The sequence below is a fragment of the Canis aureus genome, chromosome 8 (genome assembly GCF_053574225.1).
Source record: "Canis aureus isolate CA01 chromosome 8, VMU_Caureus_v.1.0, whole genome shotgun sequence".
NCBI classification, from domain to species: Eukaryota; Metazoa; Chordata; class Mammalia; order Carnivora; family Canidae; genus Canis; species Canis aureus.
The window spans coordinates 43,231,436-43,256,281 of NC_135618.1; the positions used below are offsets into that span (position 1 = coordinate 43,231,436).

Here is a 24,846-nt window from a genome sequence, read left to right on the forward strand (position 1 = left end):
CAAGAGAATTACAGGCCAGTTTCAGCAGATGTCAGGCCAAAGATCCCCGATGTTACTTGGCCAGAGCTCAGAATCTCAGCAGTTGCTCTTGCACATTGTTTGGTAGTAGAGTTACCACATGCAAAGTCATATCCCAGCTCCACGGTAGGTCTCTCACAGCCTAACAACAAACTTCCAATATGATGGGTGAGGGGAGGGGAGAGCCAGTGTGATGAAGTGCCTCCTCCTGCCACCTCCAGGAAAGGGAGTACAGGAGGTAAACGCATTCTCATAGGTGTCAGGCAAAACTGGCTTTGGATCGTAAAATCATCACAGATCTTATGAACCCCTGACCAGCTACTGGGACAGATTTCTTCACTTCTCTGAAGCTGAGTTTCCACATTTGTGAAGTAGAGGTGATAACAGGACTAGTAACACGGGGTTGTTGTGAATATGGCATGAGGTGGTTCGTAGAACACCCGGCAAAGTGCTCAGCCAATGGAAAGAGCCAGAGAAATACTTCTATACTGGCAGTGATGATGATGCTGGTGAGGGTGGTGTGGTGGTGCTGGCGGGGGTGGCGGTGATAACAGTGTTACTGATGATGGTGGAAGTGACAAAGGAGGTGTGCTGGCGGTGGTGAGGATGACGTTTGTGGACGGCAGGGATGGTGATTAGAGCGCAGCACAGTAGTCTCATACGGGAACACCTGAATTCGGAGGTGCTCCCAATCTGCCACTTGCCATCTGTGTGCCCTCATGTCCAGGGACTTAACTTTTCTTTGTTTCAGTTTTCTCATCTGTAAAATGGGGATGATGATATTCATTGTTGGTCATCGTGATGACTACATAAGTTGCCATTTGTAAAAAAAAAAAAAAAAAGGCACAGTATTTGCTCTAAGAAACAAACTCTCCAATGAGCAGAGAGTGTTTATTGAATAACAAGCTGGCACAGAGTACAGCCCTTAAAAAAAGGAGGTACCTAGTGGCTTCTGGTCTGCTTCTTTATTCTTGATTTTGCTTTTCATAGTGAGCAGGAAGGCCGTCTTCCCCTTTCCTCCACTGCCAGACCCACCCCCTTCGCTCCATGTGTTCCGAGTATAACAGGTGTGTGGTAAGCCGGAGTTCTGGCAGAGTGTAACATGAAAAAGACTCCCAGTAATTATAAAAATAACAACAAGGGCTGCTTAGCGAGGTAGGCAGATGAGCACACCACTAGCCAGAATGATAAATAGCGCCTGCAAATGTTAGGTCCCAGTGGGAGTGTGGGAACATATGGGGATAAACCACACTAAAAGTTGGGCATCATTGGTAAGTTTAAACGGGTAAGGAAGGCCACTCCGGCGCCAAGTTTTTTTTTTTTTTTCTTCTTTTTTTATCCTAATTTTAAACCCTTCAGTTCCCTTTTGTCCCTTTGTTCTATTTTGGTCCTAAAAAGAGCATTCATCTTTGAGGCCAGCCATGGAGTCTCCAAGGAAGTGAGGTCTGGGTGGTAATCCTAAAACAAACAGGCACCCTGGAATCTGTGAATTTCCACACTGAACTCTATTCGGTATTCTTGGGGGAGATGCAAACGAACACAGTAAATACTTCATGGAATGCTGACTTGTTCAGATCTGTCATAGGTGGGTGTGCAGAAAAACGAGTACCTAAAAAAACCAACCAGCTCAGTGAGTTTATGAGCATGTGTAGAAAGGGGAAACCGATTTCTCCACCAAATATTATTTCAAAAGAAGAGATAGGGACAGTGGTAAGTTGATTTCAGGTTGATGTTTCTTTTTCTGGGTCTGAATATAGTTCTGAGATTGTGTAGTCTGTGTTGGCATGGCTCCGCAGCAGTGGGATTTCTCTGGAAGGATATCTTGGAATTCTTGTTAACGGCCCATGCAGGTTTTTTCTAGGACTCACTTAGGGGAGGTTTCAGCACGGAGGCAGTGTTTATAATGCAGGCACCTGATTATTGGTGCTCGCTCCTCTATAGGTTTCCAGGATTCCTTACTTAGCCAGTACATCAACATCCTTGGTGATGCAAAGCATGCAGAGGAAAGAAAATAGGATTTGGAAGCAGGCAGGCAGACATGGCCTTTGGCTATGGGCCTCCCACCCAACTAGCCAGGAATGATGTAAACTGTGTTATGCCTCCTCATCTGGAGAACGGGGCAGTTATGAGGACCAACACCAGAGAATTATTAAAAGATTAAAAGAGTTAGTCTTTGAAAGAGCTTATGATGGCATTTGGCCCTTAGAAAGGTCTATAAACGTGTTTGTTTAAAAACAGAAGCCAAAGGTATCTTCTGTTGACTTCCTTTTGTGCACGTGCGTGTCTACTGTTCTTACCATCGCTATTGAATTAGTTCAGAATCTATTAGTTGCAAGGAACAGAAACCCAACTCAACCTAGCTTAAGCAACCATGGGAATTTACTGATCAATGCAGCTGGAATGCTTGGGGTCAACCAGCAAGCAATAAGTGAGTCGTCACTTAAATACTGGCATTCGTGTAAACAGAGGTGACCATGCTAAAATATAACCACCATGCGTGAAGCTCCTGAAAGTGGACCCAAGCGCGAGGAATATTTTTAGCACATGGCTACATGACTTAGTGTACTCTCCATGACAGCCTTGAAAGGAAGTATTATTACCTCTAAATTTATGAGTGAATTGAGATTCAGAGAGGTTAAGTAATTTGCCTAGGGCAACAGAGCCAGGAATCGTCAGATCCAGAATTTGAAACTAACTTTAGTATGGCCCCAGGATTCTGAGTTCCTAGCCAACAGGTCACATTGCTTTTATTTAAAATAAAATAATAAAATAAAATAAAATAAAATAAAATAAAATAAAATAAAATAAAATAAAATAATAAAATAATAATAAATAAAATAATAAAAACAACAAATAAGCAAGCTTGCTTTTTATTAGTCAGGTTGAGATCAGCCAAAAAAACATAAATAGACTTTTTAAATGTGTCTTTCCTGGAGAGGTAGCACACCCGTTGAATACATGACTCTGGAGCCAGACTCGCCGCTCACAGGTTATGAGATCTTGAGCAAGTTCCCTAACCTCTCTGTGTCTCAGTAACACAGGGATAATAACAGGACTTTCCGTATAAGATCACGATGAGGATGAAATGAGTGGATACATGAAGCAGCGGTGAGAAAGTATCTAGCAAATGCTAAATGCTACGTATGGTTTGCCGAGCAAGATATATTTAAAGAAAGGTCGTCATATGTATCAGAAAGGAAATGAGGTCACTTAGGGTGGTTCCTCTTTTGATGTTCCCACAGTGTCCCAGAGGGCACTGCTAATCTGGTAAGCCGAGAAGCCCACCTGTCGGAGGCACTCTTGCCACCAGCTGCCTGGCCATGACATGGCGAGGAAACCATTTGCAGCGGTCAGCCCCTTGGCCCGTCCTCACAGATGCTCAGCTGTGCGCTTGGCCCAGCTCGGCACTGGGGCCCAACCACTCGGTCTCGCCTGCAAGCGCAGACTGCAGAGTCTCTGAAAATGCAAGCATATGCTTCCTACCTCTCTGTTGTCCCCCAACGCTGGTTCTGGTGGGAGCCTTGCCATGCTTCCCACCAGCTCACTGGTCCGATAGTATCTGTCGCCTGGCCTGGAGCTGGGGGCGAAAGCCTCAACAGAGAAAGCCAGGCCCCAACTTGGGAGAACCGCTCATATCGGTACAGGAGAGCTGAGGGTGGGAGTTGATTCCACAGTGTCTGACTTGGTTTTGCATTGTGGAATGCCTCAGCACTTCCCCCAGCTGTTTGACCTTCTTGCCTTTCTGCAAACCTCATCCCTGTCAAGTTGCGGTGAGAGTCCTCCGAGCGGCCGGTAGACGTCCTCAAAGTCACGGTGCCAGTAAGCACGTCAGGATGATTCCACGGGAGGCCAGTCACCTGAACTGTCACCACGAGCCTGACTTCAGGGATTCTGACTCCATCCATGCCTTTCCTTTGGCGAAAGCACAGCACACATTGGCCATACACTTCAACATCTGATAGAGATCCCGGGGCTCCCCGGGATGAGTTTCAGAGGGGCCTTCAATCCCCTGTAATGATATGGAAAATTTTGTGAGTTATGTGCTATTTTCTGGAATGAAGGCCAAATTCTCAGAGTGGTCCATGCATCAGATATATGAGTTAAGAACCACCCCTTTGGGGGCAGCCCGGGTGGCTCAGCGGTTTAGTACCACCTTCGGCCCAGGGTGTGATCCTGGAGTCCTGGGATCGAGTCCCACGTTGGGCTCCCTGCATGGAGCCTGCTTCTCCCCCTGCCTGTGTCTCTGCCTCTCTCCTGTCTCTCATGAATAAATAAATAAAATCTTAAAAAAAAAAAAGAAGAAGAATTAGAAAAAGAACCACCCCTCTGCCCCAGAAGAGGCATTATTAGTATGGGACAGAGCCAAGGATAAGCCCGCCCCGGAGGTTGAGATGGTGCTTCAGCGTCGCAAAGGCAGGTGGTAGGATAATCGCTACAGCACTCCTTCTCCTAGGTCACCCTCCTCTCTTTCCTCCACCCACGCTTGCTTTTCGCTGCTGTTCCCACGTGACCAGCCCACTTCCCTGTGCCTTGAACCTCCTCTGCTTGGGGGTGTTTCTCCATTCCCTGAAGTCTTGGGGCAGCGGAGGCCAGCCCTCCCCAAGCCTCCAAGTGCCATCCAGCTCTCTGTACTGGCTTTGGGTGTGTCTTCCCTCTGCCTCCAGTGCCTACTGGGGTGGTTGAGATGGAGTGAGGTGCTGAGGGTGAAGGAGATAAGGAGGCCACTCAGCATGACTTTCGTCCTGGCCAGCATTTCTTAGAATACTTACATGGGGTCACATCCCAGAAAGGGGCTTCACGGAGTAATCAGCAACCAGGGCCCAGACAACCTCGTTCAAACTACAGCTCGTTTACCAGCCTTATTTCCTTTGTCATTCACTTCACCTCTCAGTGCTTCAGTTCTCTCGTCTCTAATGTAAGAAACCTAACAGAATCGATTTCAGAGGGCTATAGAGAGGATAAGCAGAGGGAGCGAATGTGATGAAATTGGTGCAGTGCCTGGCACAAAGTAAGCATCGAGTATTTGTTCAAATGGTGGAACTGTGATGATGATGATGATGTTGATGATAATGATGATGAAGAAGATGGTGATGATGAAGATGAGGAAGTAGAAGGGAAAAAAGGAGGAGTAAAGCACTTTGCACATGATTGACAATTAATTCTCAATGGCCAGGTATCACATAGCAAGATGAATACATGGATGGATGGGTGGATGATGGATGGATGGACAGATGGTCTTTTGGCCATCTAATAATTTCTGGATCAAATAAGGTCAAACAGGTTTCTATTCTTTTATTCTTACAAGACCTCTCAGGGGCTTTACTGTGCTAATAGGGCATCATGAACCCCCAAGAGGGATAGACTTCAGGCTGAATTTCTCCTACTTCTTTGGTCATGGGGTTCTTTTTACAAGGTAGCATCTTAGGAAGCTTCTGTTACACAGAGCACATGGGGAGATGCTAGTCCAGGCACTTAGTCACTAAGGAGAGAAGGATGCACGTAGAACTCAGGTGTTACAGCCAGTTCACAGGGAATAGAGTATGTGCATGGGGTTTGGGCAGAGACGCCCAGTTATGAGTTCTGGAGATTGTGCTATTTGGAGTGTCCCTGTGCCCAGCTCCTGCAGGGACCTGCAGCACAGACGCAGAAGATACAGGGAAGGGTACAAAGCAAAATTCAGGGGAGTGGCTGATTATCATCCCCAACTCTGAGAGTCCCTCGGGAGCATTTGTTTGCCTGAAGCAAGGTCAACAAATTCTCAAACCCAGTTGCCATTCATCCCAAGATAGGTCAAGGGTCGGTTCCTGAAGCATTGTTGATCTCAGCAGAGATGATGTGTGGGGTTGATATTCTTAGATTTGCTCATTCAGCCAGTCAGTCTGGCTTTCAGAGGAGAATCAGGTCAAGAAGCGCTTAATGAACCAAGAGGAGCCCGGTACTGCCTCTACCACTGGGGGTTCCAGTTTCTAATGATAATCAGCAGTCTCCTCACTTACAGGACCTACTGGAATTTTCTTTGTGCATCTGCATAACCATTTTTGGAGGTAATAGGGTGACCCAGTGTCCCAGATTCAAAAGCACTATCTTCATCATCCCCACAAACCCTCGCTTAAAATTGAAATTCTCATATTTTGGTTTCAGCACCATCTCTCCTATGTACAGAAGCCACACACACACATCCTTGTTAGCACCTGTGTCTTGATTTTTGGTTTGAGGTGTGGAAGGAGGAGGGAAGCTCTTATATAAGAAGGCACATGGCAAGTTAACTTTTGTAAGCACTGTTTTATTTAACCTATTAGAGGTTGAAAGGAGAAAGGATATTGATACTCCTGGTTTGAGGGAGGTCTGATTTGAGCTGGTTTGATCCTCCAGACCAGCTGTTGCTAATGCTGTTACCACTGCCACAGCTACCAGCACCCATTAAATGAGTGTCTGCTATGAGCCAGTCCCTCAGCTAAATGTCTGCGTGTTATTCTTTCTTAAATCTCCAGACCACCTGTGAGTTATGGTTACTAACAATATTCTTATCTTTTAGATCATGAATCTGGGGCACAGAGAGGTTAGGCAATTTACACGAGAAGACACAGCTAGCAGTTGGTAGAAACTAGGCTTTTCATATGGGCAGTATGGCTCAGTGTGAGCTCTTAACTACTATGATCTGGTGCTTTTGCAAGAGGAGGAGCCAGGAGAGGCAAGGAGTGTCAGACCGTGAGGGAATAGTGGTGTCATGGTGAGATGGAATGCTTAGCAGGCATTGGTCATTCTTGTAAGAGCTTTCCATTCATTAACTCATTTACACGTATTAACCCAAACCAATCCATAAGAGGGGTTGGGATACAGCATCTCTTCCTAGGATGTCACTTACCCAGTTGGATCGGTCCCCCACTGAAGATTCATAGGCAGTGGCTATAACTTGAGGAGCATCTGGTCGATGTCTCAGTACATCCTACCCACAGTCTGTGGAAGCTTTTCCTGTGGAGGATCAGGATGCTTTTGGTGTCCCCTCTGATGGGAATGGTGGGAACTCATCTGTCTGTCCCCAGCATCAGTACCATAACATTATGTAGCATCTCAGGGAATTTACTTCTAGGTAAATGGTCCATGCAAAGTAAAGCCTTTCCATGTTATTCTCACCTGCTTTGGATGGGGTTTGAATGCACGTCTGGGTGGTGAGTGGAGTTTGTCAACTTTACCCCAAGTTGTTGCCCTGGAGTGGTCACTCTTGATGATGATGGAGCAGGTAGTAGGGGCATTTGGAAGGGGAAACTAAAAAAAAAAAAAAAGGAAGGGAAGGGAAAACTGGCTCTTGGTAACTGACAAAGCACACATTTTGCAGTTTAAACTCGGATAAGTGACATAACCTCTCTGAACCCCCATCTCGTCCTGTGGACACCACTGGTGATTCTCAAGTGCTTACTGAGCATCTGCTCTATGTCCAGTCCTGTGAAAAAGACACGAAAAAAAAAAACAAAATTATCGAGGATGGGGGAGAAGAGATAAAATGGATCTCACCTGGATGTGGTCACCAGCCAGGTCTTTACCATCCTGGGACAAATCACTGCTGGTCTTCCAGGGGCCTAGACGGCTAGGTCGTGAGTGCTGCAGAAGGTGGAGAGGCTGCCAGAGGAGCCAGCATGTGGCTGCTTTTTGAAGGAGGGGGGCTGTCTTCAATAAGCAGCCAAGTGAGGGATAGAAAGGAGGCTCCAACAGAGACCTCACCGTGGGTACTGGTGGGGCCCAGAGAAGGCAAATGTGACATATCACAGAGATGAGGAGAAAACAGTTTCACGCAGATACACTAAAGACCTGAGGAAAAAAATAAATAAAAATACACCAGACCTTTTTGATTACTTTCCAAGTGCCAGGAACACCCATGTATAACCAGATCATTCCACGGCAGCAGCCTGCCTGCGAAGAGGTGCAGGTGTTGAGTCACTTCACCCCCGAGGAGACTAGGGCTCAGGACTAAGGATCTTATCCTAGATCAGATGCTCAAAGACAGCAGAACCAACATCCCAACTCAGCCTCTCCAACTTTGAGACTTAGGCTTTTTTTTTTTTTTTTTTTTTTTACTATGCCGGGACCCTCCCCCCACTACCTTGGACATTTGAGACAAATTTAGAGATACAGGAAGTCCTCAGAGGTCTGGAGACCCCTGCAAACCCTCAGCTTGACTCACATTTTCCCAAAGCAGCTATTCAGTCAGTCATTCTCCCAGGAAGCATTTTGGGAAACTTTGTTTATCTGGTCACCACCTCAGAGTCATCGGTTGAACATGTATGAATGGCAGGCTTCTTCATCTGAGCCAGTCTATCTCCCAGAGGAGCAGTCACACTTTACAGGGTTCTCGTACCTTGCTAGGGTGATTCCAGAACATAGGTGATGGTGTAGCTCATGCTGCTGGGTATCATGGGGAAGATTTTGCAGAACATGTAACATTGCAAGTTTGAATTGGAAGAAAAGGAAGAAGGAAGGAAGGAAGGAAGGAAGGAAGGAAGGAAGGAAGGAAAGAAAGGAAGGAAGGAAGGAAGGAAGGAAGGAAGGAAGGAAGGAAGGAAGGAAGAAAGAAAGAAAGAAAGAAAGAAAGAAAGAAAGAAAGAAAAAGAAAAAGAAAAATGGAAGAACGAATAGTTCTGCATAGCAGGCCAGATTGTACAGAGGCTGGTATCTATAAAAGTGTATGGCAAAGGCACCTTGCCAGACTGATTTGCAGAAAAAAAAAAAAGTGATTTGTAGAAGGAAGGACAGGGTGTATTAGAGGATGAATCTGGAAAAATAAAGGTTAGGAATATCATAAAGGGCCTTGAATACTGTAGGAAACTGTCTCTTCCCCAACTCGGCCTGGAAATGGGGTGGTGGTATGAGTGGGTCCATGTTCCGCATGGATCCATATTGTCAGATAAACACTGTCAATATCCAAATGATTGACAGTGCAATTAATATTGTCAGAGAAACATTCTGTTTTATGCTTTTTGTTCCGTTCTGTTTCAATGGTCCACAAGTGGCAGCTAACCCTTGGCTTCTTTTCAGGTGGCAGGTAAAGAATGGTGGAGACAGTCTCACAGAGTCTGATTCTCCTGCTCTATGGGGGAGGCAGATTCTTTCCAGACTTCAGGGATTATTGGTATGAGGAAATGTGGCCCAACGTTTCTAGATCTTCCAGGTTTTCAAGAGATACTACTATTGATCTAAATTTTACATGAGACACCTCCATTTAAAAATATCACCTCTCTTTTACACAATGCAGACAAACCATCATCGTCATCATCATCAACATCTTCATCTTCCTCCCCTTCATCCTCCTACCCAGCCTGGATTTGGTCCACAAGGTTGCAGTTGGCTCTGTTGACCAACAGAATCCATACGGCAGGAATTGGTCTCTGAGTGCTGTCCTCTCCCCACCTCCAGCCGACATTTGTGTTACTTTTTTCTTCTTCTACGTGAGTGTTTAAACTTTGGGTGCCTGCCATCCACAAAGGCTGGTGGCGAGCAGTGTAATCCTCATGTTCGCTCTCAGATGTGAGAGGGAGATGCAGCGTCTGACCTCGGCAGAGGAGCCAAGAGGGGGAAAGAGAAGGGCAGTCTCTGAGAAAGCAGTGTCATCATGGAAGGTTGGGGAAAGAAGATGGAAGCTGGGATGGTTGTTTGTTTGTTTGTTTATTTGGTTTTTATTTATTTATTTATTTTTTTGAGAGTGAGGGTAAGATTGAACCATCAAAGCCTGGCTAAGACCCCCCCACCCAAAAAAAAAAAAAAAAATCTCCTGATGGAAATCCTTGACACAGGGAAGATCAACAGGACTAGCACCAAGGAAGTGAAAGAAAAAAATCAAGAAGCACATGGGGAAGCAGAGGGCAACCAAAAAAGGAGGATATATTTGCTACTATATTGAAGTCTGACTTCCAGAGCCTTAATTAAAATATATGCTCTCAATTAGGGGTCAGCAAACCATGGTTTGTGAGCCAAACCTAGCCCATTACCCATTTTTATAACCCTCAAGCTTAGAATGGTTGTTAGACCTTTTCAAGAGGGGGAGAAAATCAAGAGAAGACTATCTCATGACAGGTGAAAATTACAGGAAATTCAAATTTCAGTGTTTGTTTCCGCATTATAAATGGTTTCATGTGACAGTAGCAGTTTTGAGTGGTTACAGCAAAGAGCTGAGGTCCTCAACACCTGAGCTATTTATCATCTGCCCATTTATAGAAGCAAGTTGCCCTCCTGTCTGGGATGGCCATAGCAAATATTGATGCACAGCCCTTCCCTTGAATTCTGTGTTTCTGAGGCCTATCTGTGTCTCCTAGCCACTGCTCCCCCAATCTCTGCTTTATTCTTTTATTCTGCATTTTCAAAGTCCCTGCAAAACAAGCAAAAGAAAACAAAACAAAACAAAACAAAACAAAAAACAAAAACATGAGCTTAATACCATGCACTAGACGTTGGATAGCCAACCATTTATCATGAGTCGTGCGCCGAGCCAGTGGTTGAGGAGGGATGCACAGAAGGTGATGTCTGCCTTTTAGCAGAGGGAGTGGATGTAAGAAAAAAGAATTATGGTCTAGGAATACTGGGTGCTTCTTGTTTGGAAAAACAGAGCCTGTGTTCAGAAAAAGAGGTTTTACTGAAGGATTGTCATTAAATGTTATGTTTTATGACTGCACAAAGTTTTCAAGGTGGGTTTGGAACAAGGATATGTTCAATTCAAACAGTTCCAAAAGCAAAATTGCTACAGATTTTACATGACAGTAATATATGAATGTAAAATCAGAATCAGAAACAATGTGGATAGCAGCTGTTAGGGTTGGAGGTGGTCAGGACACGAAGACTGGAACACAAATACACAGGCAGTAAAAGCCAACACAACCGACAGAGGCCCACCTCTTCGTCTTTGAGCTTCCTGGCAGTCAAAATGAAAAGAGTCACAAAACAATGAGCCCTTTTCTTAAGAGATAGGAGGAAATGGATGCTCCTCATGCAGAATCAGCAAAAACTTCTGTTCCGTGCAGACTTCTTGAAAAGCAGAAAGGCAGTGCCCTCACTGCAAATGATAATAGCCATGTGTCTATATGCCCCATGTATAATGCATTTCTCATTTCTCTCCGAACCCATCAGGTTCTTTAACCAAAACAACGTATACAGTAATAAACACAATGATCCTTCGTATTTATGGAACTCTGTGGCTCCCAAAACACTCCTGTAGTTTTGCTCTCTGGAGTTGTCTTGGGGAAGAGCAAGTGCGTATTGTCACCTCTGTTCTAGTTTTAGGAAACTAAGTATCTAAATGTGTAAGTTTCTGGACTCTGTGACCAAATTATTTCCTGTCTCCTCCTCCAATGGTCTTTGCATGCTATAACCGGGAGGAGGCATAATCCAGTCAGGCCCAGCCCTTACCAGAGTGACCAACAGCCCTCCCATCCCGGGAAGCTGGCGTGTGGCGATGCCTCTGTCCTCCCTGGTAACTTCTCAGAAGCGCGGTGTTGAAAGTCATAGTCAAAAGCTAAAGTTAGAAACAGTATCAGGCTGTTAAGTAAGAGGGGTCAACTTGCAGCTGTTACTGGAGCTTTCTGAATTGTAACAGTGTGGCCACTTTGATACAGGAGAATCAATTACAGAGAAACCTTGTCAAGATGGCCAAAATTCAGCCTTAAATAATTGAATTCTCTGCCAAACGCTGTCCACTGTCGTTATCTAGAAATGTAATTATGCAGCTAAATCAAGCAACTAAAATTAGTGTAGTGTAAAAACACCTTGGCTATCTAAAAGTGGAGGAATTGACATTTGGATTTAGAAAAAGCCAATAGTTGAATATGTTTTGTGGTGTCTGAAGCGCCCTGAGTTTCTACAAAATCTATATCCTGTGTCCTGCTTAGAGTTAGAGGTGGAATGTGGCACGTGGATATTTGGTTTGAAGCTGATTTCCAGTGATCCCTGGGCCTTCGGTGTTAGCTGAGCGGACTGGCTTTGTCTGTTCCCCATCCCCGCTCTTGAAACCGGGGAGCTCTCCACCGGCCCCCGTGCCTTCCCTCTACAAGTGACAATTTGAACGTATCTGTACCATTGATCTGAGGCCAGAGATGTGTCCATACTGACTGCCGAGACAAGAACAGGAAACACGGGATGAGACTGGCTATTGGCCTACAGTATTGTACAGAGGGCATCATGCCAAGGACTTGGTCATGCAACCCTATGAGGTATGGTCTGTTATTATTCCATTTTCCAGATGAGGAGACCAAGGCTCAGAGGCTCGGCCTGAGAGCAAACAATCCAGCTAGTGTGAGCCTCCTTACCTGTTGTGTTCGCCTGGACCTGATAGTAGTTCAGACGGTTCCCAGAATAAGTGACATAGCCCATGTCAATAACTTCATTCATTCTCTGTGCTTAGCACCCTCTGCAAATGTTAGCTGGTATGATTATTGGACTGTTTGTGCAGATTTCCCCTTTAAAATTAAAACCAGGGCAGCCCAGGTGGCTCAGCAGTTTAGCGCTGCCTTCAGCCCAGGATATGATCCTGGAGATCCGGGGTCGAGTCCCGCGTCCGGCTCCCTGCATGGAGCCTGCTTCTCCCTCTGGCTGTGTCTCTGCCTCTCTCTTTCTCTCTCTCTCTCTCTTTCTCTCTCTCTCTCTCTCTCGAATAAATAAATAACATTAAAAAATAAAAAGAAAATAAATAAAAATAAAAATAAAACCAGAGAGAGGGAGAGAGAGAGGGGGACACAAACTATACTATCACCCTAGCTTCTCTTGGATCAGGACCAAAGGCTGCCCACATTAACCTCCTTGAGTTTTAAGTGGCAACTGATAATCCTATCAATTTACGTGCTCAGTATTTCTCTCTACAAAGCCCATCTGGACTCTGTCCTTTGCCTTTTGTCCAAATTCTTTGGAAGAGCCCAAATCCTATAGCCGGACTACCTCTCTCTCCCTGTCATTTGGTTGGTCGGTCTCTCTCTCTCTCTCTCTCTCTCCGAGAAGTAAATTAATGAAGAGTATTTGGTTAGTCATGTTAGGCAAGCCGTTCCCAAAATAGCACCTTCCATTTTGGTAGCTTCAACTCTGCAGCTGCTGTTTCTCCTCGTCGTCTGGGAAGAAAACTTTCACATTAAGAGTTGCTGATGCGGATTTTCTTTCTTTCCCCCTCTCGGCGTTGATGAGCGCTTGGCTCCTGACAGAAGCGATTTGGCTCTCAGCTTTGTAGTTCGGAAGAAGTTGGGTCTATAGATTTTCCCCTCACTCTCCATTGATGTGTTGAGCTTCAGAGGGAATAATACCTTCACGTAAAGCATGTTGCCTTCTCAAGGAGTCCTCCTGCATCCCTATGGCGTGCCTATGATCGTTCCAGCAGCCCCCTACTTCCCCGGACTGATCCAGGTAATTCAAGGCCACTGCCAGCAAGCAACTTAACTCCAGAGTGCTCAGAGTAATAATTGGAATTTTTATGGTTGAGAAAGCAAACACTTTTAATACAGGAAAAAGCCCTCGTGTAGTCAGTGGGAAGACAGTAGGAAATCAAAAAGATGGATCACCCTAATCTGGCTATTGACATCTCTCATGGCTGAATAAATGGTGTAGTTGAGCTATATTTGCTTGTATTGATCTGGGTGCTGTTTAACATTCATGCCTTTGCTTCAGGAGGTTGACCACAGGGCAAAGGATTTGCTCTCCTTCCCAGCTTTCTGAGGGACTCAGTCTCCCAGAGCAGATCATGAGGCAAAGTAACTTATCATGAGGTGACTTGGTTAAGAGCTTGAACCCAGGAAATAGAAAAGGCATGAAATATGCATCAATTCATATGTTTGCCTTCACGTGGATTGGCTATTTTCATAGAGGCCCTCCCCCCTCCGCCCCCGCCGACCCCGACCTGGGTTGAGGGGTGGCATCGAGGCGAAAGGGAACACTCTGTTGATGGTTAATTTATGAAGTTGAGCGATTATTCTAGGAATCCCTTACCAGCTGCTTACATCTTAATGATGGCAAGAAAGTGGAGGATTGAAATGTGTGTTGGTTTTACTTTTAAGGCTATTAATTCTGTGCGGGGAGAACCATCTAACCAATAAGGTACTTGGGATATTTTTTCCCCCTTACCATAAGTTTGTCTTTTTAAACAAGCGTTGGCTTCTGGGTGGGTGTATGTCTGAAGTTCTCTGTGGAAAGCTAACATCGAGTAAATGACAGAGTCTGTACATCGTGGGGAACCCAGATGGTTAGGTGATTGTTGTTTGTTGGTTATTTGTTTGAGAACAGCCATCCCTTTGTAATGAATCCTGTATCGCGTTTTTACCGGCAAGGAAAACAAAATGTCTTTTGTGTTTCCTGCACCTTTTCACCTTCATTCCTGTCCCTTGCACTTCTGGATAGATTTCAAAATCCTGCAATACCCTAATTAAAATTTCTGGGGAGGGTTCTGGTCAAATACATTTTCCCCCCTTTTCTGGATGGTTCTTGTGAACTTTAAGAACTTCAGTGATTTGAGACATGCAGGGATGATTCTAAATACTAACAGAACATTCTATCATCCTAGATTTATGGCCTCTGCTCAGTTTGGAAACTCCTGTATTATATGTGAGAAATGAGTAGACCATCTGGAGAATGGTCCTTCACAACATGGAAATTATTCCGTCTTCCCTGGCATAAGCAGGTCCGTGGAGCACACATGGGGCCTGAAGCAGGAGTCCATGGCAAACTGGAAGGCCTTTGGCTTCTATTGGAAACTTGGGGTGAAGGTCAGCTGTTGGAGTTTTGTCAGACCCTCTGCTGCCCTGTCCGATAAATAATTACAAGCAAATCGTGCCCTTCACTCTATGCTGATTGATGCTGAAATTGCTTTTGAAAGTTCTCATAAGTTCCTGTTATAGATTAAGTGCCGGTGTAGGAAAAATAGTGGCACCCACTGAAATGGGTGAATGTAATCAGGCTTAATGGACTTCAGAGCTTGTTGGGAATTAAATAACTATCGATTTGCTGGAATGTTGCTGTCATTACGAAATGCCACTCTGGACGTATTACCCCAATGATAGATGAGGAGACGCGCAGGCCAGCAGAGAAATTGGGGAGGCCCTATTTCTTCCTCCTTTGCAGAGTGTTTTGAGAAACATACCCAGTTATTTTTGGAAGGGACAAGTGATTTTACTTGCAGATCTTAGCCCTATCATACTTTGTTTTCCCAAGTGACACTTCTGGTAACTAGTTACCCATAAGTCAGGAGAGCAGTGCAGCGGGGAGCGTCTAGACCAGCTGCTGTGACATATTCATCTCCTTCCTCTCCCAATCCCCTGGAACACACTGAAATGCTATGGCTAGAAAGAGACTAGCTTCATTTCTGGTTTGCTGAGAGAGCCTGTTATTTACCCATTGGCGTCAAGAAACTTAAATCACTCCATTGCAGTAACATTTGCAGGGGAGGAAAAGCAGCTCAAAGAGAGAAAAATTGTAACACACACACACACACACACACACACACACACACTCACCTTCCAGCTGAGGCTTCTGACACCAGCTGTCCTGCATCCCAGCAGGCTGTATCAGCTTGCTTACCAATTCCTTGACCTTGTGTTTTTGTTTTTGTTTTTTTACCAACTCTTCAAGAATTGCAGGAGCTTTCCCATAGGGAAGTAAGGTGCCACCCACACCTTAATAATGTCATCAGCAAGACATTAAAGTGATCCAAAATAGTGTGCATACTCCATCATCGGTAGTTAGTTCACTGTGACTGGAGATATGCAAACAGAGTTGTAGTGACCACTTGACAGGGTTGTTGGATCAGAGTTTGAGATTCCTCCCAAGATCTTTCCAACCTCAAGAGCCAACAATTCTGTGGCAGAAGAACTTCTGTTTCATAATTCTTTCAAGTGCCACTTTTCTTATTCATAGTAGCCTTGCCCTGTTTTGCTCTACTCAGTTGAAGAAAAAAATAATTGACCAGACATCATCACAGGCTTTGAGAGAGCATCATCTTGGTCTGGCAAAAACAGAGAGTGGAGCTGTTTTCCACTAATTCTAGGGCTTGTTATTCAACAAGGTCTTTTGTTCCAAGAGTGGATCCAATAGTTACAATGAGCCCCACCTGCCATCCCTCGGGAGAGCCAGAATTGTTACCCTCTTGGATTTTCTAACCACCCCCACCCCCCCAATCTCATGTCTAAACTTGTTGAATGTTTAGCAAGGTAGATCGTTTCTCCTTCCATCCATGCAGAGAATTCCAGAATGGCCATGTGGGATTGAGCTGAACAGTTGGGACAGTTTCATGGGTAGTTAGAAGCAGAAGAGGAAAAGAGTAGTATTACCAAGTGCATTGTATAAACATCAATCCTTTCCTTTGGTATGGATCTCAATCTCAGAATCTTTGGATAAAAGGGAATAATGTATGTCCCTATCGAACCTCTTTATGTACTTTAAATGTTCGACAATACCTTGAATGATCGATGAGCTGTATGATCTGAGAACAAAGAAGGTCTGACAAGTCAGTTGTGAATCGGTCTTGAATCCAAAAGTTGCCAAGATGACTTAGCCAAGCCATAGACCATGGCCGCACAAGACTAAACGACATCAGAGAACAGTGGCTTAGTAAGTGATTAGTCTGTTTGGTTAGCATTTAGGTCTAATGAGCCCTTGGCTCTGGGTTGTGAGTTCAGATGTGCACTCCTCGCTGTAGATATCTGCCAAAAGTTCTGCCCTTTGACCATATGTGGCCGGATCATTCTCCACACTGGGGCAGGTACTCCCCATCCCATCTAGGTATTACAGATAATGGATCAAAAGACTATTTTTCCTACATGGAAGACAGTATAAACAGCACGAATGTGTTAATTTAGTGATTCCTTCACTCCTAACGTGTTTTATATCAGGCACTGCTCTGGATACCCAGGACACTAAAGTGATAGTTACAGCCACAGACCTGTAGGTTCACAGCCCATGAAATCGAGAACACTAGATAAACACAAAGCTGATACTGCAAGGAAAGCATTAAAAAAGAATGACAGGGAATAATTATTGAGTATTTGCTCTCAGCCAGGTGCTGTGCTAAACACTTAGGTATATTGCCTCGATTTGTTATTATAAAACCTTAACATGGGGTACTATTGGCCTACCATCCCTTATCTGTAATTTTAAATTCCAAAAAGCTCTGTAAATCAGGGTTTTTAGGAGGGGGAGTTTGGCACCAAAACTCATTTGGGAAGCAAACTTGACCTGAAATGATGTGTGCCTATTTATAGACTTTCTATATCCCACTTGGTGTGAATATTCATATATTTTGCTACAGGGACATTTATGTGTTTGATTTCAGAGTGTTGTCCCAGACCCTACTGAGGGTGTTACATAATCAGTGTTTCCACTGAACTACCTTTCTGAAAAAGACAGTTCCCCACCCCATCCCCCATAAAAATTTGAATTTCAAAATACAGATGACCCCAAAGGTCTCAGATAAAGAATCACAGTCGTGCATTATGATGCCTCTTTTGCATACAAAGAACCTGAAACTGACACTCCAGTAAGGTAACTTGTCCAAGGTCACAGGAATGTCAGTGACAGACTGAGATTTGGATCAGGTATGTTGGGCCAGAGCCTTCCCTCTTCACCAGCCTACTGTTGAGGTGCATCCATGGGAATTCATAGGAAAACACATGAGACACGGGGTAGGTGGAGGTCTCTTTGAGTAGGGAAGAGGGCGGTTAAAAGGGTAAGGTGGCATTTGAGTTGAGCTGTAAAGCACCAGCAGGCATCAACTGGGTAAGCAAAGGAGAAAGCTCTTCCTAGCAGAGCAGAGCACCTTGCAGAATTCGTGGTGTTGGGGTGATGTGTCGAGATAGAGCTTCAGTATCTTCCCCATCCCATTGACACTGTGGAATTTGACATCGTTTAAGCATAGGACTCAAAAGTCAAAAGATATAGGTCAAAAGGAGCTGCAAGGATCTCAGAAATGAACATTTCTGAGTGCTCCACTTGCGAATGGGCTCTGAAACACTCTTCTGTGAATCCAGCAGGTGAGTATCCGCTTTCCTGGATTTGAGTCCTGAGCACTCTTTGCCATCTTTTCTGTATGTTTTCTAACTCAACATCACAGAGTAGACGGTGGCAGAGAAAGGCTGATTGGTGCCCCCCCTCATAGGGATGAGGATGGTATAAGCAAACCCCTGTACTCTGGATTTCCAAGCAGGGATCGGCACCGTTTAATGTGGTGACGTAGTTCATGACAGATCTGCATACACTTTTGCAGTGATGCCAGGAACTGCCAAAGTGCTGCTTCTGACAGTGGCCCAAGAGTAACCATCCCCACAGGAAGGTAGGGGAACATGTAAAGAACTCGCAGGTCATTTAGATACACTTTTGGATAAACCTAAAAGACGTAAACTTGTTTTGGTCTGTGGCTGATATCGCTGCCCTGCGATGTTATCAATATGTTTGGAGTATCTGCTGATCGGGAAAGACATCAGAACGTACACCTGCTATAAATGCTAGTGGTGTCATTTACTTTGAGGCAACTCCATCTTAGTCACTAAGTGACTTTTCTCTACTGCCAAAGAGGCCGTGTCAACAGCAGACTAAATTAAAGAGTCAGGGAGGTGGCGAGGAGAATTTGGAGTCAAATGGGTCCGGGTTGATATATTGGCCCTGGCATTTACTAAGCGTGTGGCCTTGGGCTTGTCAATTAACCTCTCCAAGGCTGTTTGCTCAGCTACAAAATGAAAGCAGGAATACCTGTCTTGCAAGGTGGGTTGTGAGCTTTAAATGTGATTCATTTCCTCATTCAGCAATTATTTACTGAGCACCTACTGTACGTCAGGCTGTGAAGTAGGAGATGGTGATGAGGCAGGATAGAAGACACACAAGACCCCTTTCAACATGAAGCTTACATCCTAATACGTAGGAAAGATCTGATACTATCTATCTACCTACCTACCTACCTACCTACCTACCATACATATAGTAGGGTAGATGTTTATTCTGCATTATTTGAGGGAAAGAGAAAGAGCAAAGAGAGAGAGAGAGAGGCATGATGAATCTTTATTCAGGACTCTTTTATTCATAAGCAACAAAAATCCAATTTGTATTGGCTATAGGGGAAAAAGAAGACAATCCAGCTTCAGGCACAGTTGAATTCAGAGGCTCCAACAAACCCAGTCATGTGTCTCCACAACCCCACAGTGGTTGTCTTTTCCTGGTCTTTGTTCACAAGCACACCACATCCAAGTGGTGGCAAAAATGGTGCCCAAGCAACTCCAGGCTTGGATCCCAACCCATCTTCACAAGTCTCTTCCGCAAAAGTTCCACATAGCAGTCTCCTCATCTTATCTTGTAAACTGTGCCCACCCCCAAAGCAATCATCTGGACTCACTGCTCACGTTGGAGCTGCAAGGGGCTGTAGTCCTCCCAGACTAAGCTGTAAGGGGCTGTGGATAGATGGGAAAAAAAATGAGTTCTGTTCTCAACATGGGGTGCTGGACAGGAAAATACCGGGTTCTCATGGTCAGCAATCCTAGCTGAAGCTATTACAGAAATCCAGGCATGTGTTTTCTCCTCTGAACCCTGCACACACCCTCTCCAGGGAAGGAAGTGTGGGATCCTGATCTTAATTATCCTCTTTGCCTGATGCCAGTGATCCTACTCACCAGGCAGTTAGCTGTCATCCAAAGCACCTTGCTTCTCCATTAATGATCAGACATATCGAAGTAGGATATGGCAATTTTATTCGGTGTTAGCCCACCCAAATTAATCACAGTACTGTCTCCCACAACAAAATGGTCTGTTTGGAGCATTCCCACTATTTTCCAGGTGAGGACACCAGGCATGGTCTAGGGAAGTCAAGACAGTCTGCTAAGGACATTTAGTGACAGCATAACTGAAGCCAAGATTGGGCTTCTCAGGCAACAACATCATTTCTCTTCTATTAGCAATACATACACGAATAAATATATAAAGAAAGGAAAACCAAAGCCTTCCAGTTAAGTTTGAAATAATGTGGATGGTCCGTCGTTCCAAGGAACTTCGGAGATGCTAGCGACTTGCCCTGTACTGTATTCTAGAAATGCACTTTTTTTTTTTAATTAAAAGATTAAAGGGACACTGTCAATCTCTTCTGATTAATATCAGTCCTATAAAAAGGATGTGTTTCTGCAGCAACCATCTGTCATTTTGATCATTTTAAAGGCATGCTATATCAGCAAGTCTGCTTTTTATAATACGTTGGCATGGGACAAGCAGAGCTGGAGAAACTTGTGGATTTCACACTCCACTTTGCTGCTTTGGTGTTCAGCAATCTGAGCCTTTGATGGGGAAGCGGAGCCCCCTCCCTGTCTTTTAAAGGTTGTTTTGGGTAAGTGTTTTCGCCGGCTGATTTATGACAGAGATACTCACCCCTATTTATGTTTCTCTCACGTCTAAAGATAGTTCCATCACACATGCATCCCACCAGCATGCAACCAGCCCGTGCGTCCACTTGATTAACTGCTGAACCTTAAGAGGTGTCCAGAAATATTGAACTCAGTACTCCTCAGGTCTTTTCTTGTCGGCAGCTCCTGCAAATGCCCGGTTCCTAGCTTGAGCCCTTTGGGTTATAAGACCCAAGTCTAAGACCCAGTCTCATGGGAATCCCTGGGTGGCTCAGCAGTTTGGCGCCTGCCTTTGGCCCAGGATGTGATCCTGGAGTCCCGGGATGAAGTCCCACGTCGGGACTCCATCCTCCTTGTGTATGGCTCCTGCATGGAGCTTGCTTCTCCCTCCTCCTGTGTCTCTGCCTCTCTTTCTCTCTCTATGTCTATCATTAATAAATAAATAAATAAATAAATAAATAAATCTTAAAAAAAAAATAAGACCCAGTCTCTGTCCTCAGAAGTAGCATACATGACAACACTAATGGCAGGAGAATCAGAAGTTAATCACAACTGCTTAAAGTTAGAACTCAGTAGAGTCTCAACCCCACTCGGCCCTGGAGTAGGAGTAGGTCTTTACCACTGTTAGTAGCTTACGCGGTCAAGATGGATTTTCCTACAGTCCCAGGAAGATGGCTCTCTATGGATAGTTTTTCATCCTTCCCAAAGGACAAGGTTTCTGGTGTGTTCCAGGAGACAAAGGGTAGAGTTTTTTGTTTGCTTGTTTTTTTGTTTTTTTTTGTTTTTGTTTTTTGGTTTTCTGAGGAAGAAGGGTGACAGCAAGAATTGTGTCTCTGAAGCCGTGGCCAGTCCTGTCCTATCCTACCTTGTGTGTGGCTCCGAGTAATGCAGTGAGTTCAGCATGTCATGCTGGGGGAAGAGGGTGGCCTCCCTCAGCTGTTACTGTTCCTTCCACTTTCTAATCTGCCCTGGCTCCTAGAGGTGGGGAGCATTTGGGAGAGGCAGTCAGCTCATGCATTCCAGGGTGTTCTCATAGAGTGCTCTCTGTAGAGCTATTTCTTCTTATTTCATGAGGGGGTTTATTTTTTTTTTAATTTTATTTTTTTAATTTTTATTTATTTATGATAGTCAGAGAGAGAGAGAGAGAGAGGCAGAGACACAGGCAGAGGGAGAAGCAGGCTCCATGCACCGGGAGCCCGACATGGGATTCGATCCCGGGTCTCCAGGATCGCGCCCTGGGCCAAAGGCAGGCGCCACACCGCTGCGCCACCCAGGGATCCCCCATGAGGGGGTTTAGATCAGAGAGTTTAAAGTGTCGGATTTAGACCAGGGGAACCTGAACCTGGCCATGACCTTCTCCTGGTGACTTGGGGCAAGTTGCTGGACCTCTCTCAGTCTCCCCTTGCTCATCTATAAAGGAGTAATATGCCATATTCTCTACCTCCCAAAGTCAAAGTCAGAAATAAAAGTGTGCAAAAAGGGAGAAGAAATGTGTGGGAAATATCAGAAAGGGAGACAGAACGTAAAGACTGCTAACTCTGGGAAACGAACTAGGGGTGGTAGAAGGGGAGGAGGGCGGGGGGTGGGAGTGAATGGGTGACGGGCACTGGGGGTTATTCTGTATGTTAGTAAATTGAACACCAATAAAAAATAAATTAAAAAAAAAAAAAGGACCACACCCGAGGCCTTTGCAGTACAAACATAATGCTATTCAGGCAGCATGACATAATGCCAAGGTCTGGGCGCCCCACTCAGACCAATCTGAGCAGGCATCTTGGCCTCTGTGTGAGGTGGGGTTTCCCTTTCTGAGCTCCCATTGTCTCAACTTGACAGTGGGGGACAGTCTCACTTACTCCAGGAGGGAGTCCTGAAAATGTGATGAGATGACACTTGCAAAGCATGGAGAACAGCCTCTGCTCTCTGTGGGCACTTCATTATGGATGGCCAACATTGCTTGCCGCCATGGTTTTTCTCATGATATCCTGGGTGGCTGCACTTTCTTTTTCATATGAAGATGCTCTAGGTTTGGGGGTGAGGAGGCACATTTGTATCTCTCTGTTCCCTCTCAGTGCAGATTCTCAACAACCAGGGACATGCATTTTGGTGCAGCTGGTTAGAGTAGGGTGCCATTGGGGAAGGCTGTGGAGGAGAGAGAGTGAGCAAGCAAGAGAGAGAAACAATACCATCCTGTGGTTTGACCAGGGAATGCGGCCAGGCACAGCCCATGGCCTTGGGTTGTATCAAACTCCCAGCCCTTCTCATTCCCCAAGTCAATGGCCTGGGAAGCTGGGGCTGCTGGTCACACACAAAGCAGCATGAAAAAGGCCTCCCTCGTACTGAATTCTTGTCCAAATCTTTGTCCTCTGGCTCCAGTAGGACTTCTGGGGCTGGAAGTGGAGCTGGCTGAGAGAAGTGGACTTTGAAGAGGGGAAGAGAGGCCCATCCCCTCCCCTCCATGTGGCCATACCCTTCTGGGGACACACTCTTTGGGACCACCCACACCCCTGTTCCATGCAGCTCTTAGCACACTGTGGGCGCTTAATAAATGTTAAATAATAAGAATAGCTCCCATCTGTCAGCACCCGGTGGCAGGGAGGAGTGTGAGTGCAAGACTGCCGACTGGCACCGGGCAGCTTGCTGGGAGCCTTCGGGGAAGAACACGGCTCCCAGTCACTTCCAGGACCGCCTTTACCGGTGTGTTCTCCAGGCCTGCTACGGTCAGCGTGCGGGCAGGCTGGTCAGCGGTGTACCGTCCACCCCGGGCCCCGGACTGTGCATCAGAGGGCAGGGCCTGGTGAGCCTTATGTTTACCAGCAGCCCCGGGTTTTCCGTGAGCAGCTGGATTTTGGAACTGGTGTTGCCCGACAACACAGGGGCTTTGTCGAGGTTTAAAAGGGGCGAAGGATCTGCCCTCTGAGCAGACGGTGTCATAAATTTATACTTCCGTCATTTTCTTGGAAGAAAATGCCTACTGGGCTTTTCACATTTAGTTATAATAAAAACAACAGCAGCTGCTTATTTTCAGGCATTTACGAGGTACCAGGCGGTGTGTAAGGCATTTCACCTACAGTGTCTAAGTGAATCGCTGTATTTGGGGGTGGGGGTGGGGAGCAGGCTACAGGGACGATGTGGGGGTGTGGGCCCTGGAGCGGACCACCTGGCTCAGCTCCTGCCTCCACCCCTGTGACCTCGGACAAGGCTGCTCCCCTTTCTGGGCAGCAGTAACCCTGTTGGGTGGTAGTTAGAGGTACCAAAGCATGTAAAGTTCACAGCACAGTGCCCGGCACGTGCAAAGTACTCGGTTAACATATTAGTAGGTTTATGTCCAAGCGCAACTGCAACGCTACAAGTTTATTTCCAAACATCACTAGAACTAACTATATAATAGAGGCAGTATTGAGTGTTGCCAGATATATATATATATATATATATATATATATATATATATATATATAATATATGTTATATATATATGGCATATAATTATATAACATATAATATATATGATGCATATATGAACACATATATGTATGTTATGTATTGGGTAAGAGTGTGAGCTCTTGAGCTAGTCTGCTGCATTAGAATCTCAGCTTTGCCTCCTGAGGGAAATTCCTCAATTGTTTTGTACTGCAGGTTTCTCATCTGTAAAATGAACATATTAAAAGCACCTAAATCCATGCTTTGGTATCCTTCATTGCATAGGGACCATTATCAGAGTTGATTTTGAGGATCAGATGTGTTAGTATTTGTAAGGTACCTATAATGGTACTTGGTATGTAGTAAGGCTCAATGAGAACAGAAATAATAAGGGGCGCCCGGGAGGCTCGGTCCATTAAGCGTCTGACTCTTGATTTCAGCTCAAGTCGTGATCCCAGGGTCGTGGGATGGAGCCCCACATCTGACTCCAGCCTGCTTCAGATCCTGCCCCCGCTCAACCTCACTCTCTTGTGCTCTCTCTCAAAATAGATAAATAAATACTTTAAAAAAAAGAATAGGGGATCCCTGGGTGGCTCAGCGGTTTAGCGTCTGCCTTCAGCCCAGGGCATGATCCTAGAGACCTGGGATCGAGTCCCACGTCGGCTCCCTGTGTGGCGCCTGCTTCTCCCTCTGCCTGTGTCTCTGCCTCTCTCTTCCTCTCTGTGTCTCTCATGAATAAATAAATAAATAAATATTAAAAAATAAAAAATAAAAAAGAATAGAAATAATATAATAACAACATAATAAGGATTAGACAATATTATGTAACATATATTATGTGTGTATAATAGTATGTATTACACATAATACACATATAAAATAGGTATTATATACACTTATCAGATGCAATTATATGCTTTATAATTATTATATACTATTACATACAATTATACGATTCATTAAATAAAACGCAATTATATGTAATATTATGTATCATAGAATTATATATAATGTATGATTATCATATATGTAACTATAATACATATGATTATAGGATACTATATAATATAGTTAATAGCAATATTTT

The 24,846-nt window shown here is 44.9% G+C and overlaps 1 protein-coding gene across 30 annotated transcripts in view; it reads left to right on the forward strand.

Moving 5' to 3' along the window:
- The window catches only part of RBFOX1 (RNA binding fox-1 homolog 1), a 2,042,337-nt gene that overhangs the window by 1,690,187 nt on the left and 327,304 nt on the right, over window positions 1–24,846 (forward strand). For 2 of the 30 annotated variants that reach the window (XM_077906569.1, XM_077906565.1), the window contains exon 1: window positions 13,070–13,386. The exons of 24 other annotated variants lie outside the window; for them this stretch is intronic. In XM_077906569.1, coding sequence (XP_077762695.1) covers window positions 13,300–13,386 — 87 coding nt within the window. In that variant the 5' untranslated portion in view covers window positions 13,070–13,299. Of the gene's footprint in view, window positions 1–13,069; window positions 13,387–24,846 lie in introns of those variants that run through there. 4 more of the 30 variants (XM_077906563.1, XM_077906558.1, XM_077906557.1 and 1 more) reach the window with 3 other exon arrangements.